Below are 15,602 nucleotides of genomic sequence, written 5' to 3' on the forward strand. Positions count from 1 at the left end.
CTCTAAAATAAAGGTACTTACAGTGCATTTACCAGTATCATCATCATCCTTTTCTTCATAGTAGAAGTAGACAAAAGGGATCCAGAAGAAAACACAGAATAATATAACAGAATATAAGGCTGCAGAAAGAATGAGATGAGATATAATAAAAACACATGAACTTAACAAATGTTTCAAACATATAGGTACACACCCCAAATTCACTCCCCTATCTGACTCCTAGACCTGCAACTTGATATGTATGTGTAATATCCAAGTCGACCTTTTCTGACCCCTGTTTCAAGAAACCAACACCATTATTATCACATCGCAAATCATAATTGAAGTTAACTTTGGGGCAAGTTTTAGCAACAATCATGTTACTAAATGTGTCAATAAATTGAGGCCTCTAACATCTCAGGTCTTACGATGTACATATCACAGTACTAAGAACTTTCTGTGAACGATCTTATGTAAATAAACTTTAACTTCTATAATCTTTACAACTTAATACTAAGTACAGCTGACACATTTGCCAGTCACTCAAGTAAAGAAACAGCTGTAACTGATATGATCCTTGTTACAAATAATTTCCCCAATCTATGTCTAAAAGGAGAATAGAGGGGCAGAGGAAGAGATGGTTAGCCATTATCATCCACTCAATGAGCAGGAATCTGAGCAAACTCCAGATGACGAAGGACAGGGAAGCCTGGCATGCTGCAGTCCATGGCATCATGATGAGTTGGACACGACCCAGAGGCTGAGCAACAAAGTTTAAAATATACAATGCTATGAAACTGATCTCATAAAAAAAGTCAGGATAGAGAAAATGTAAGAAACGGTAAAATCAAAGTTAACTGATATGAACTTCTATTTATCTGCTTTAAAATAACATTAGATTCAAGATACTTTCAACCAGTAGTCAATCAAAGTATCGTTTTTAATTAAACATAGAACTTGAAATTTCAACAGCTATAGATACAGTATTTAAAATAAAAACAACATAAAAGATTTTTCAGACTCAAGAAACCTAAGAAATCTGTGTATTTATTTATTTTCAGACACTATTTCATGGGAAATAGTGACTATGCAATTATATAAAGGAACCACAGGATGAGAATCATTATAATCCTTTATCCAAAAAAGCGTTACTAAAGGTTAATAATATATAATACTTAAATTACTAACAAATTAGAAGTAGTTACTTTTAATTACTAACAAATTAAAAGTAGTTACTATTAATTACTAACAAATTAAAAGTATTGTTAGTAATGTATAATAAAGCTAAATTACTCATTCTCTTGGGAAGAATGACTGTATAAATTACAGAATTTTTAAACATGATCTAAATACTAGCTAGCACTGTTTCATTTCTCTGAAAGTCACTTATGAAACAGCCCCCACTAAATGCAACATAGTTTAAAAAAAACTCAGAACAAACCAGACTCTAAATAACTGATAAAAAGGTCAGAGTTAATTTATACTGCCCAATCACAACATGACTGTCAGCATACTGAATTTTGGCACTACAGATACTTTGTGAAATCTATGCAGCCTCTTAATATTGTAATAAATTAAAAAGAACAGTAAATGAATACTGATGTTTCTACTATAAACCAGAGAGTAGCCAAAATTAACATTTTTATTACGAATGTAAGAGCCAGTGGAAATAAACAAGTATCCAAAAAAGTACCAAATACTGGTTGGACCATAAAGAAGGCTGAGCTGATACTTTTGAACTGTGGTGTCAGAGAGGACTCTTGAGAGTCCTGTGGACTGCAAGGAGATCAAACCAGTCAATCCTAAAGGAAATCAGTCCTGAATATTCACTGGAAGGACTGATGTTGAAGCTCCAATATTTGATCACCTGATGCAAAGAGCCAACTCACTGGAAAAGACCCTGATGCTGGGAAAGACTGCAGGAGAAGGGGATGACAGAGGATGAGATGGTTGAATGGCATCAGTGACTCAATGGACGTGAGTCTGAGGAAGCTCCAGGAGATGATGAAGGACAGGGAGGCCTGGCGTGCTGCAGTCCACAGGGTGGCAAAGAGTCAGACAGAACTGAGCAACTGAACAACAAAAAGCTTCAAAAAATTAAACATAAAAGGGAAAGTACTATCAGTTCAGTTCAGTTCAGTTCAGTTCAGTCGCTCAGTCGTGTCCGACTCTCCGCGACCCCATGAATCACAGCACGCCAGGCCTCCCTGTCCATCACCAACTCCCGGAGTACACTCAAACTCATGTCCACAGAGTCGGTGATGCCATCCAGCCATCTCATTCTCCGTCGTCCCCTTCTCCTCCCGCCCCCAACCTTTCCCAGCATCAGAGTCTTTTCCAGTGAGTCAACTCGTCTCATGAGGTGGCCAAAGTATTGGAGTTTCAGCTTTAGCATCAGTCCCTCCAATGAACATCCAGGATTGATCTCCTTTAGAATGGACTGGTTGGATCTCCTTGCAGTATAAGGGACTCTCAAGAGTCTTCTCCAACACCACAGTTCAAAAGCATCGATTCTTCGGCGATCAGCTTTCTTCACAGTCCAACTCTCACATCCATACATGACCACGGGAAAAACCATTGCCTTGACTAGACGGACCTTGGTCGGCAAAGTAATGTCTCCTGACAGACTTGCTCCAGTTGGCAACTCCTATCACAGACTTTATCTCCTCTACTCAAGCAATTACCAATTTCTGGTTACAAGGCACCTTCCTCCCCTACATTGATACCCAAATAGGCTTCTTCACTTTGATTCTTGCCTATATCCCCTTCGCCCGAGACAGACATTCCCAGCCTTCTACTCCAACATACTCATATACTTAAAAGCAATTTTACTCCTACTAAACTCATTATCCCCCAAACCCTATTACCACCCATTGCTAAATCTGAATAATGATGGTGAGATGGCTACTGGTCCTGACCCTGCTCAATGACTGGAGAGGAGACCACGCAAGAGCCAATCCTCATAAACCTTGGGAAGAGAAATGGATCCTGACTGATGGGCAGACAGGTAAAACACTTAACGAGACTACCCACACAGCCCCACTCTTCACATGGTGGCCAGATTTGTATTTTGACATCAGGGAACTCTTCGCATCCAGACAGGGGATAGGAGGTAACAACCGTAGCCGGGACGCATCAGTTAGGGTCAAAGGGAAATGGACGGTAGGGTTCTGGGCTTGTCCTGGCAACATACGAAGTAACTGGGAAACCTGCGGTGGCATGGAAAGTTTTTATTGCAAGGACTGGAGTTGTGTGACCTCTTGTGATGGGCCCTGAAAACGGAATGTCAGAAACAGAGATTTAGTTAAATTCACCATCTCTGACCCCGGATACAGGGTACCCCAGGTGCGAGTACAGTTTAACCAGGAACAGGCTAAAGCAGAAAAGCACTGGAAATCTGGGTTAACTTGGGGTTTTCAGCTTCACATGAATTGGCCCGGCCCTTACCCAGGTAGATTCTTAACCATTAAACATGTTATCAAGGAAGCACAGAACAATACAGCTCCTATAGGTCCAAATAAGGTATTAGCGACTCCCGCCCCTACCAAGAGCCCAGGTGACAAGGGCACCTCCAATAAGACTACAAGACCCCAAAGCCTCGGGGAGGTCACCAGATCCACCTGACCGCCCAGGGTGGAAACACCTGCTAGGAGTCCTTCCCAACCCCAAAGGTCACAGGCCTCCGAGGACCCCTTGTGGAAGCTGGTGCGCACTATGTATGAGACCCTTAATGCTACCAACCCTAACCTCACAGACTCATGCTGGTTATGTTATGATATAAATCCACCATTTTATGAAGCTATAGGACTAAACATCATCTATGATATATCATCTGATACAAGCCCCTCTCAGTGTTCGTAGGGGGACCGCAAAGTCGGCCTGACCCTGCAGCATGTGTGCAGCTGCTGGACCGGCCTAGGAAGGGTGCCATGGGATAGACAAGGTTTATGCGCCTCTGTAAGTAGCTCCCCTAGTTGGAATGATGGCTCAAAATGGCTTGTCCCGAAAGACGGCGGGTGGTGGGTGTGCACCGAGACGGGCCTCGCCCCGTGCCTCTCAACCACAGTCTTCAACGTCTCTAAAGAGTTGTGCATCCTAGTGACTGTGATTCCCCGCATCCTCTACCACTCCGAAGAAACCATGTATTCTCATTGGAGTAGAGGTACAGGCGGGAGAAGTAACAGAGAGGCCATCACTGCACTAACTATTGCCACTCTGTTCAGCTTGGGAGTAACTGGGGCCGGGACCGGCATAGCCTCCCTGGTCAATCAACAAACAGGCATGACCTCCCTAAGGGCAGCCGTCGATGAAGATCTAGAAAGAATAGAGACCTCTATTAATCATCTAGAAAGATCCCTCACATCCCTATCCGAGGCAGTACTCCAAAATAGAAGAGGGCTTGATTTGATGTTCCTCCAACAGCGGGGGCTATGTGCTGCGCTAAGAGAAGAATGCTGCTTTTATGCTGACCACACGGGAGTAATAAAATAATCTATGGCTAAGGTATCATTCAGAAAACAAAGATCAAGGCATCTGGTCCCATCACTTCATGAGAAATAGATGGAAAAACAGTGGAAACAGTGTCAGACTTTATTTTTTTGGGCTCCAAAAACACTGCAGATGCTCATTGCAGCCATGAAATTAAAAGACGCTTGCTCCTTGGAAGGAAAGTCATGACCAACCTTGATAGTATATTAAAAAGCAGAGACATTACTTTGCCAACAAAGGTCCGTCTAGTCTAGGCAATGGTTTTTGCCGTGGTTATGTATGGATGTGAGAGTTGGACTGTGAAGAAAGCTATCGCCGAAGAATTGATGGTTTTGAACTGTGGTGTTGGAGAAGACTCTCGAGAGTCCCTTGTACTGCAAGGAGATCAATCCTGGATGTTCATTGGAAGGACTGATGCTAAAGCTGAAACTCCAATACTTTGGCCACCTCATGCGACGAGTTGACTCACTGGAAAAGACTCTGATGCTGCGAAAGGTTGGGGGCGGGAGGAGAAGGGGACGACGGAGAATGAGATGGCTGGATGGCATCACCGACTCTGTGGACATGAGTTTGAGTGAACTCCGAGAGTTGGTGAGGGACAGGGAGGCCTGGTGTGCTGTGATTCATGGGGTCACGGAGAGTCGGACACGACTGAGCAACTGAACTGAACTGAACTGATGGCTAAGGTTAGAGAAGGATTGGCCAAGAGAAAGAAGGAAAGAGGGGCACAGGAAAACTGATTTGAGGCTTGGTTTAATAAGTCCCCCTGGCTGCTCTCCATCCTGGGACCAATAATGATCACTGTTATACTTCTTTCGGTTGGACCCTGTCTTGTCAACCTTTTCCAAAAGTTCCTACAAGAGCGGATTCAGACCATTTCCCGGGAACAAGTGAAGACCATCCTCCTCGCTCAAATACGGGGGACAGACCCAAAATCCCAAAAGACCCCTGGCGACCGTCTGCCTCCTTTAGGCTACAAGTCTAAGGTGGGGGACACTCCAGCTGCCCCAACGAGGCAATCTACTCGCCCAGGACACAAAGGGCCCAAGAACCTCAATACCCAGTGGGTCTAGGGCCAAGCCCTTCGCCACAGAGCCTAAGTCCAGCCAGCCCTCCAAATGACCTTCAGCCAGGTCTCAAGCCACCAGAGCCTATGCTTGACTGGGTAGCCAATGACGGGTAAGATCCCCAGAGAGGGACAACCTAAGACAGGCACAGTCACTGAGTCTCCGGCGAGGCCATGCGGGTGGCCCCCCAATGGCTCCTCCCCATGAAAATACAAATAAAAAAGGGGGATATATAGGGTGCCTTACATGTGCTCACAACAACATGGCGCCTGATGGATGTCAGAAGGGCACGGCCCCAGATAACCACAAAAATTCTGATTGGCTCCTGAACACCTCCCCTTACATGCTTTAATGTGATTGGAAAGCCTTTTTCAAAAACCCCACGCTTGCCCCAATAAAAGGGAACTGCCTTGACAGAACCCCCGCTGCGTCTGAGTGTCTCTCTCTGGACGAGGGAGCCTGTGGGGCGGGCGGTCTGCTCACCTCTTCTTTGGGGCTTGCTCCTTCGGACCTAGACCCCCGGAGAGGCTAATCCCGGGCGGCTCCCTTGCTGAGACCGAGGCTCCCCTCAATCTCTGGCTTCCCTCTTGGAGCACTACGGGGCGGGAGAAGGAAAAGGGAGAGAGGGGATCCCACACCTGGCGCTGGAAGGACCCACAAAGAGGCTTTTGAGTTCCTCTTCACTTTCTGCCATGAGGGTGGTGTCATCTGCATATCTGAGGTTATTGATATTTTTCCCGGCAATCTTGATTCCAGCTTGTGCTTCTTCCAGCCCAGCATTCCTCATGATGTACGTTGCATAGAAGTTAAATAAGCAGGGTGACAATATACAACCTTGACATACTCCTTTTCCTATTGGAACCAGTCTGTTGTTCCATGTCCAGTTCTAAGTGTTGCTTCCTGACCTGCATACAGGTTTCTCAAGAGGCAGGTCAGGTGGTCTGGTATTCCCATCTCTTTCAGATTTTTTCCTCAGTTTATTGTGATCCACACAGTCAAAGGCTTTGGCATAGTCAATGAAGCAGAAATAGATGTTTTTCTGGAATTCTCTTGCTTTCTCCATTTTGTTAAAAGATTGCTGCTGCTGCTGCTGCTAAGTCACTTCAGTCGTGTCTGACTCTGTGTGACCCCACAGACGGAAGCCCACCAGGCTCCCCCGTCCCTACCCACAAGTAAAAGATGAACAGAGCTTTTGGTTTAATAGCTCCACTAATATCAAAGAAAACACACTAAAAGAAATTTTAAACCTCACGTCTACAGAAATTGGCAGAAATTAAACTCATAAAACAAGTTATTTTTTTAAAACAAAACTAGCAAAAACAAGTGAACAGAAAGCCATCATCTCTTAAAAAGCTAGACAAATACTGTGGCAAAGAATACATGATAATTCTTATGATTTTTTAAATACACACAAAGCAAACAATGTATCTTTTGAAAGGTGCATTTTTAAACTATAACTCACATAAGAATTAACTTCGACAAATCAGGCTTCGGAGTTTCTAGACATTTTTTATTCCTCCTGACTACCAATGAGAAATCTGAAACATAGAATAGCTCAGTCAATATTACAAATCATTACAGAGCTTTTTGTTTTAGAGGGTCAAAGTATTAACATATTCTGGGAACTCTAAAAGCCTTCTAAAATTATCCCTCTGGCCCAGTTGAAGCAATCTGAGGTCAAGACTGCCAGCTGCACGCACAACACCCATTTTCCTTTCAGCTCACTCTCCTTTTTGTCGTTCTTCCTTCGACTTTCTGCCTGAATTGCACACATGACAGCTTAGACTGCAGCCACGTCTCTAGACTCTGTGGTGGTCTCAAGGCGGGAATCAGGTACTAAGGACGGAAAGCAGAGGGAAGCAAGCAGAGGGCCTGCATAATGTTGCTACACCAGCCCAGGTACCTCTCTCCAGTCTTACTTTAAGTGAGACTGAACAACCATTCAAGCCATTTATTTCCAATCTGTATACAGCAGCACAGAATGTTGCAGGAGAAATGGGGTAACCCAAACATTCACCCCTGAGCCGTCACGTCCTTGGTGGTCCTGTCTGGGAGTGGTCAGTAGATGAAGCCCAAGGACCCTGTTCCCCTGAACATGGCAGCGTCGTGATGGGCGACCTAGTACAGGTTCAAAACATACGTCCCCTGAAAATCACCAGGCACTCCAGCTGAAATAGGAGGTATTGTTGCCTGATCACTCAATGGAATAAAGAGACCCAAATCTGTTATTGTTGTTCAGTAACACAGTGGTGTGCAAATGTTTGAAACCCCATGGGCTGCAGCATGCCAGGCCGCCCTGTCCTTCACCATCTCCCAGAGCCTACTCAAACTCATGTCCATTGAGTCAGTGATGCCATCCAAACATCTCGACTTCTACTGTCCACTTCTCCTCCTGCCTTCTGTCTTTCCCAGCATCAGGGTCTTTTCAAATGAGTCAGTCCTTCACATCAGGTGACCAAAGTATTGGAGCTCCAGCTTCAGCATCAGTCCTTCCAATGAATATTCAGGAATAATCTCCTTTAGGATTGACTGGTTTGATCCCCTTGCAGTCCAAGGGACTCTGAACACCACAATTCATAGGAGTTTTCTTCAATACTACAGGTCAAAAGTGTCAATTCTTCAGTGCTCAGCCTTCTTTATGGTCCAGTTCTCACATTCATACATGACTATTGGAACAACCACAGCTTTGACTAAATAGACCTTTGCTGGCAAAGTAATGTCTCTGCTTTTTAATATGTTGTCTAGGTTGGTCATAGCTTTTCTTCCAAGGAGCAAGTGTTTTTTAATTTCATGACTGCAGTCACTATCTACATTGATTTGGGAGCCCAAGAAAATAAAGTCTCTCACTGTTTCCATTGTTTCCCCATCTGTTTCCCATGAAGTGATGGGACCGGATGCCAAGATTGTAGTTTTCCGAACACTGAGTTTTAAGCCAGCTTTTTCACTCTCCTCTTTCACCTTCATCAAGAGGCTCTTTAGTTCCTCTTTGCTTTCTGCCATAAGGGTGGGGTCATCTGCATATCTAAGGCTGTTGATATTTCTCCCAGCAATCTTAACTCCAGCTTGAGCTTCATTAAGCCTGACATTTCACATTATGTACTCTGCATAGAAGTTAAATAAGCAAGGTGACAATACACAGCCTTGATGTACTCCTTTCCCAATTTTGAACCAGTCCATTGTTCCGTGTCCGGTTCTAATTGTTCCTTCTTGATCTGCATGAAGTCTCAGGAGGCAGGTCAGGTGGTCTGGTATTCCCATGTCTTTCAGAATTTTCCACAGTTTATTGTGATACACACAGTCAAAGGCTTTGGTATAGTCAATGTAGCAGAATTAGTTTTTCTGGAATTCTGTTGTTTTTTTCTATGATCCAAGCAATTTAACTCTGGTTTCTCTGCCTTTTCTAAATCCAGCTTGGACATCTGGAAGTTCTCAGTTCACATACTGTTGAAGCCTCGCTTGGAGAAGTTTAAGCATAATTTTGTTAGAATATGACATGAGTGCAAATGTGCAGTAGTTTGGTCATTCTTTGGCACTGCCTTTCTTTGGGATTGGAATGAAACTGACCTTTTCCAGTCCTAAGGTCACTGCTGAGTTTCTAAATTTGCTGACATACTGAGTGAAGCACTTTAACATCATCTTACAGGATCTGAAACAGCTCACCGGGAATTCCATCACTTCCACTAGCTTTGTTTGTAGTGACGCTTCCTAAGACCCACTTGACTTTGCATTGTAGGATGTTTGGCCCTAGGTGAAGGATCACACCATCGTGGTTATCTGGGTCATGAAGATCTCTTTTGTACAGTTCTTCTGTGTATTCTTGCCACCTCTTCTTAATATCTTCTGCTTCAATTAGGTCCATACCATTTCTGTCCTTTATTGAGCCCATCTGTGAATGAAACGTTCCCTTAGTAGCCTTGCCCATTCTATTGTTTTCCTCTATTTCTTTGCATTTTCACTGAGGAAGGCTTTCTGATCTCTCATTCTTTGGAACTCTGCATTCAAATGGGTACATCTTTCCTTTTCTCCTTTACCTTTCACTTCTCTTTTCTAAGCTATTTGTAAGGCCTCCTCAGACAACCATTTTGCCTTTTTGCATCTCTTTTTCTTGGGGATGGTCTTGATCCCTGTCTCCTGTACAATGTCGCGAACCTCTGTCCATGGTCCTTCAGGCAGTCTATCAGTTCTAATCCCTTGAATCTATTTGTCATTTCCACTGTGTAACTGTCAATGACTTGATTTAGGTCACATCTGAATGATCTAGTGATTTTCCTCAATTTAAGTCTGAATTTGGCAATAAGGAATTCATGATCTGAGCCACAGTCAGCTCCTGGTCTTGTTTTTGCTGCCTGTATAGGGCTTCTCAGTCTTCAGCTGCAAAGAATATAATCAATCTGATTTCGGTGTCGACCATCTGGTGATGTCCACGTGTAGAGTCATGTCTTTTGTTGTTGGAAGAGGGTGTTTGCCATGAGGGTGTGTGCCACTGCATTCTCATGGAAAACTGTTGGCCTTAGCCCTGCTTCATTCTGTACTCCAAGGCCAAACTTGTCTGTTAACGGTCAGATATAAATCATGCCTCCTAATTTGATGAAAGGGCTTCTATGGTAGCTCAGTGGTAAACAACCTGTGTGCCAATGCAGAAGCAGCAGCTTCTATCCAAAGGTCAGGAAGATCCTCTGGAGAAGAAAATGGCAACCCGCTGGAGTATTCCTGCCTGGGAAATCCCATGGACAGAAAGAGTTTGGCAGGCTATGGTCCATAAGGTCTCAAAAGAGTTGGACACAACTTACCGGCAAAGTGATTAACAATATCGATTAACAACAATTCGATGAAACCACTGTTTCCATCCTTGCGGGAAGTATTCCCATATGGCTATAAAGAATTCTAAAAACAGCAGAGCTCTGCTGCAGGGTGTGAAGAGTAACAGTTTTGTGAAAGGGTCACAAGGAATACTAGTACAAACTGCCATGCTCACATCCATTCCCTGGTTACCAGTAACATGTAAACAGATCACGGGACGAAAGAACCACATGGTAGTGCTATGTGGTTCACGGCACTCTCTAAACACAGAAAGGGCACCTCTTGATTCCTTTTAGCATACTAGCAGAGTCTTCATATCCAAACCTGATGAGAAAACGATAAAGGAAAATCACAGGCCAGTTTCACCCCTAAATCAAGCTTTAAAAGAATCCTAAACAAGATGGCAGCAAATGAAATCTAGCAAAAAAAAAACTAAAAACAAACCCAAAAAGCAACCACCATGACTAATCTAGGATTATCCAAGGAATGCAAAGATGGTTTAAGAACAACCTATTAATGTAACACATCACTTAGAAAGATAAAAATATTAAACAAACTTCATATGATTATCTCCCCTGACAAATGCATTCAGTTCAACAAACATCTATGAGTATGCTCTAGGCATCATTCTAGGGTCATGGACCAGAGTTCACATCTTCCCTCCTCTCACACGGCATACTTCTAGTGGGGAAAAAGAAAATATTTAGAATCACTAAATTAAACTATTCACAGTACATTTTAAAAAAATCTTAAATCGGTAACAAAAACACATCCCAACTGCCAAAAGGCACTTGAAGCAGAAAGCTAAAAAAGCCAATAAATCTTAAAAGATATGCAACTTCATTTCCAAATAAGAGAAATGCAGATTAGTGAATGATTATCTCACATTTGCCAAACTGGCAAAAACTAAAAACATGGTGATATCAAAGTTCTCAGTACAGTACAACTAGAAAGCATAAAGAGACTCCTCAGTTCAGTTCAGTTTAGTTGCTCAGTCATGTCTGACTCTTTGCGACCCCATGAATCGCAGCACGCCAGGCCTCCCTGTCCATCACCAAACCCGGAGTTCAAACAAACTCTCATGCATCAAGTCAGTGATGCCAACCAGCCATCTCATCCTCTGTCGTCCCCTTCTCCTCCTGCCCTCAATCTCTCCCAGCATCAGGGTCTTTTCCAATGAGTCAACTCTTCCCACGAGGTGGCCAAAGTATTGGAGCTTCAGCTTCAAAATCAGTCCTTCCAATGAACACCCAAGACTGATTTCCTTTAGGATGGACTGGTTGGATCTCCTTGCAGTCCAAGGACTCTCAAGAGTCTTCTCCAACACCACAGTTCAAAAGCACCAATTCTCTGGCGCTCAGCTTTCTTCACAGTCCAATTCTCACATCCATACAAGACCACTGGAAAAACCATAGCATTGACTAGATGGACCTTGGCTGGCAAAGTAGTATTTCTGCTTTTTAATATGCTATCTAGGTTGGTCATAACTTTCCTTCCAAGGAGTAAGTGTCTTTTAATTTCATGGCTGCAGTCACCATCATCAGTGATTCTGGAGCCAAAAAAATAAAGTCTGACACGGTTTCCACTGTTTCCCCATCTATTTCCCTTGAAGTGATGGGACCAGATGCCATGATCTTTGTGTTCTGAATGTTGAGCTTTAAGCCAACTTTTTGACTTTCCTCCTTCACTTTCATCAAGAGGCTTTTGAGTTCCTCTTCACTTTCTGCCATAAGGTGGTGTCACCTGCATATCTGAGGTTACTGATATTTCTCCCGGCTATCTTGATTCCAGCTTGTGCTTCTTCCAGCCAGCATTTCTCACGATGTACTCTGCATAGAAGTTAAATAAGCAGGGTGACAATATACAGCATTGACGTACTCCTTTTCCTATTTGGAACCAGTCTGTTGTTCCATGTCCAGTTCTAACTGTTGCTTCCTGACATGCATATAGGTTTCTCAAGAGGCAGCTCAGGTGATCTGGGATTCCCATCTCTTTCAGAATTTTCCAGTTTATTGTGACCCACAAAGTCAAAGGTTTGGCACTGTCAGTAAAACAGAAATAGATGTTTTTCTGGAACTCTCTTGCTTTTTTTTGATGATCCAGCGGATGTTGGCAATTTGATCTCTGGTTCCTCTGCCTTTTCTAAAACCAGCTTGAACATCTGGAAGTTCACGGTTCACGTATTGCTGAAGCCTGGCTTGGAGAATTTTGAGCATGACTTTATTAGCGTGTGAGATGAGTGCAACTGTGCGGTAGTTTGAGCATTCTTTGGCATTGCCTTTCTTTGGGATTGGGGTGAAGACTGACCTTTTCCAGTCCTGTAGCTACTGCTGAGTTTTCCAAATCTGCTGGCATATTGAGTGCAGCACTTTCACAGCATCATCTTTCTGGATTTGAAATAGCTCAACTGGAATTCCATCACCTCCACTAGCTTTGTTCATAGTGATGCTGTCTAAGGCCCACTTGACTTCACATTCCAAGATGTCTTGCTCTAGGTCAGTGATCACACCATCGTGATTATCTGGGTCGTGAAGATCTTTTTTGTACAGTTCTTCTGTGTATTCTTGCCACCTCTTCTTAATATCTTCTGCTTCTCTTAGGTCCATACCATTTCTGTCCTTTATTGAGCCCATCTTTGCATGAAATGCTCCAATTTTCTTGAAGAGATCTCTTGTCTTTCCTATTCTGTTGTTTTCCTCTATTTCTTTGCATTGATCGCTGAGGACGGCTTTCTTATCCCTCCTTGCTATTCTTTGGAACTCTGCATTCAGATGCTTATATCTTTCCTTTTCTCCTTTGCTTTTCACTTCTCTTCTTTTCACAGCTATTTGTAAGGCCTCCTCAGACAGCCATTTTGCTTTTTTGCATTTCTTTTCCATGGGGATGGGCTTGATCCCTGTCTCCTGTACAATGTCACGATCGTCCGTCCATAGTTCATCAAGCACTCTATCTATCAGATCTAGTCCCTTAAATCTATTTCTCACTTCTAGTGTATAATCATAAGGGATTTGATTTAGGTCATATCTGAATGGTCTGGTTGATTTCCCTACTTTCTTCAATTTAAGCCTGAATTTGGCAATACGGAGTTCATGATCTGAGCCACAGTCAGCCCCTGGTCTTTTTTTTTTTGCTGACTGTATAGAGCTTCTCCATCTCTGGCTGCAAAGAATATAATTAATCTGATTTCGGTGTTGACTATCTGGTGATGTCCATGTGTAGAGTCTTCTCTTGTGTTGTTGGAAGAGGGTGTGTGCTATGACCAGTGCATTCTCTTGGCAAAACTCTATTAGCCTTTGCCCTGCTTCATTCCGTGCTCCAAGGACAAATATGCCTGTTACTCCAGGTGTTTCTTGACTTCCTACTTTTGCATTTCAGTCCCCTATAATGAAAAGGACATCTTTTTTTCTCCTAACAGGACTTAAACTGGTACATTTGGAAAAATGATAGTGCACTATTTACGGTGTTGAAGTTGCACATGACTTATGACCCATTGGTTCTACTATATGTATGCATTTTTGCACACATGCAAGCAAATGTCCAGAATGATCACCATGCAGTATGTAGTCATACACAATGATAATGAAGTACACCTTATGCAATAACATGCATGAATCCTAGGAACACGTGACTTGAATCAAAACAAGCAAATAATTTCATATACAGTTCAAAAAATATATAACTAAGGATATAGCATGGTAATACTATAAGGCAAGTAAGGAATTAGCACAGACTGAATTTATACAGTTTTTATTTCTAAGGGGTTGGGGAGGAGATGGCATTGGGGAAAGGAACATAGGGGACTGCAAAACGCTGGCTTCAACGTGTTGAGTAAATACCAAAGCTGTCAACATTTGCAAAACAGCTGTGGCGGGCAGCCTGTAAAGTGTTCAACATCTCTGATACTCATGCCCTTCTTTTGGGTGTGGACTGGACTAGACTCACTGCTGATAAAAGAGTATGAACAAAGAGGGGGTGGAGTGACTAAAAAACTCTGGCTTCCATCTTGCTTGCTCCCATGTTATGAGCTGCCCTATGGAAACTGTATGTGCAAATGCTGCCTTTCCTAAACACAGACAGCCCAGGCCTGAGCCCACCTCTGCCCATGCCCCAGGACACAGCTGTCCCTGCTGAGGGCCACATCTGGACCCCTGACCCTCAGGGACGTGAGATGACGTCCGTCTGTGGTGTTAAACTGAGAAGTTTGGGGGCAATTTGTTACATAACCAGATCATTTGCACCACTGCTGGTAACACAGCAAAGTGATTAAAACATTCCGATGCATGATCTGACAGTATAGAACTTCCAGAATAAAATCGTTTATATAGGTTCTGACTTAGAATACATCATCTGACCTAGTCTGAAGGACAATCGTTTCTCTTAAGGACTACTTTGGTTGGTTGTTTCCTCTCTCTTTCAAATTAATTCCAAGGTTTATGCCGCAATGCTATTTTTATAACAAGAAACTGTTAAAATGTTAAATTACACAGTCAGGGAAAAGGCTAAGCAATTTACAATGTGACGCACAATTGTGGAGAAACTAATGATGACTAGACTGTTGTCGCCAAAGCTTCTTAGAAACATTAGCTGAAATACCGGCACATAAAATACACATAAACGGTACATAAATAGACACAATGCAGATTAGTGTTACTAACTGACAATTCTTGGAAGCCATGTTGTGCAATACACAAAGAACCACATTCCAGTTTATGAACCTTGGTAATTCATAACTTCTCAGCCTCGTTTTTCATATAAGATTCTAACTTCAGAAAACAGAAATCATGAAAATGCAAGTCCCCTCAAGGTTTAGGTCATAATAACAGCAGCTGTCCTGTACTAACAGCCTGTCATATACCCAGCACTGGGCTATACTCTTCACTTACATCTGCTCATTAAATAGTTGCCCAACAACTCTGTAATAAAACTGACATATCACAAAATGCACAAATTTTAAGTTCACAATTCAATGGCTTTTAGCAAATGTATACACTTGAGTAACTAGAACCATGATCCATTTTTAGAGCATTTCCATTACCTCAAACAAGCTGCTTTGTGCCATTTGCAATTAACCCCACTCCAATTCCTAGTTTGAGGTAAGGACTGATCTGCTTTCTCTCTCCAGAGATTTGGCTTTTCTGGACATTTCATACTGAGGTAATTAAACAAGATGTAGTCTTTTGCATCTGGCTTCTTTTACTAAGCATGGGGCTAAGAGAGTTTTCTTCTTTTTTTCTGTGAAGAGTCAGATCTTATCTCAGCTCTCCAGCC

The 15,602-nt window shown here is 42.9% G+C and overlaps 1 protein-coding gene across 1 annotated transcript in view; it reads right to left on the bottom strand.

The window, feature by feature from the left end:
* LMBRD1 (LMBR1 domain containing 1) overlaps positions 1-15,602 on the bottom strand; it is a 151,453-nt gene that overhangs the window by 92,250 nt on the left and 43,601 nt on the right. The window contains exon 4 of the mRNA XM_055433898.2: positions 22-119. Within this exon, the coding sequence (XP_055289873.1) occupies positions 22-119 (98 nt within the window). The remainder of the gene's footprint in view (positions 1-21; positions 120-15,602) is intronic.

This window comes from Moschus berezovskii, chromosome 10 (assembly GCF_049115385.1).
Source record: "Moschus berezovskii isolate FMDL1 chromosome 10, NW_MosBer_1.0, whole genome shotgun sequence".
In the NCBI taxonomy this organism is placed as follows: Eukaryota; Metazoa; Chordata; class Mammalia; order Artiodactyla; family Moschidae; genus Moschus; species Moschus berezovskii.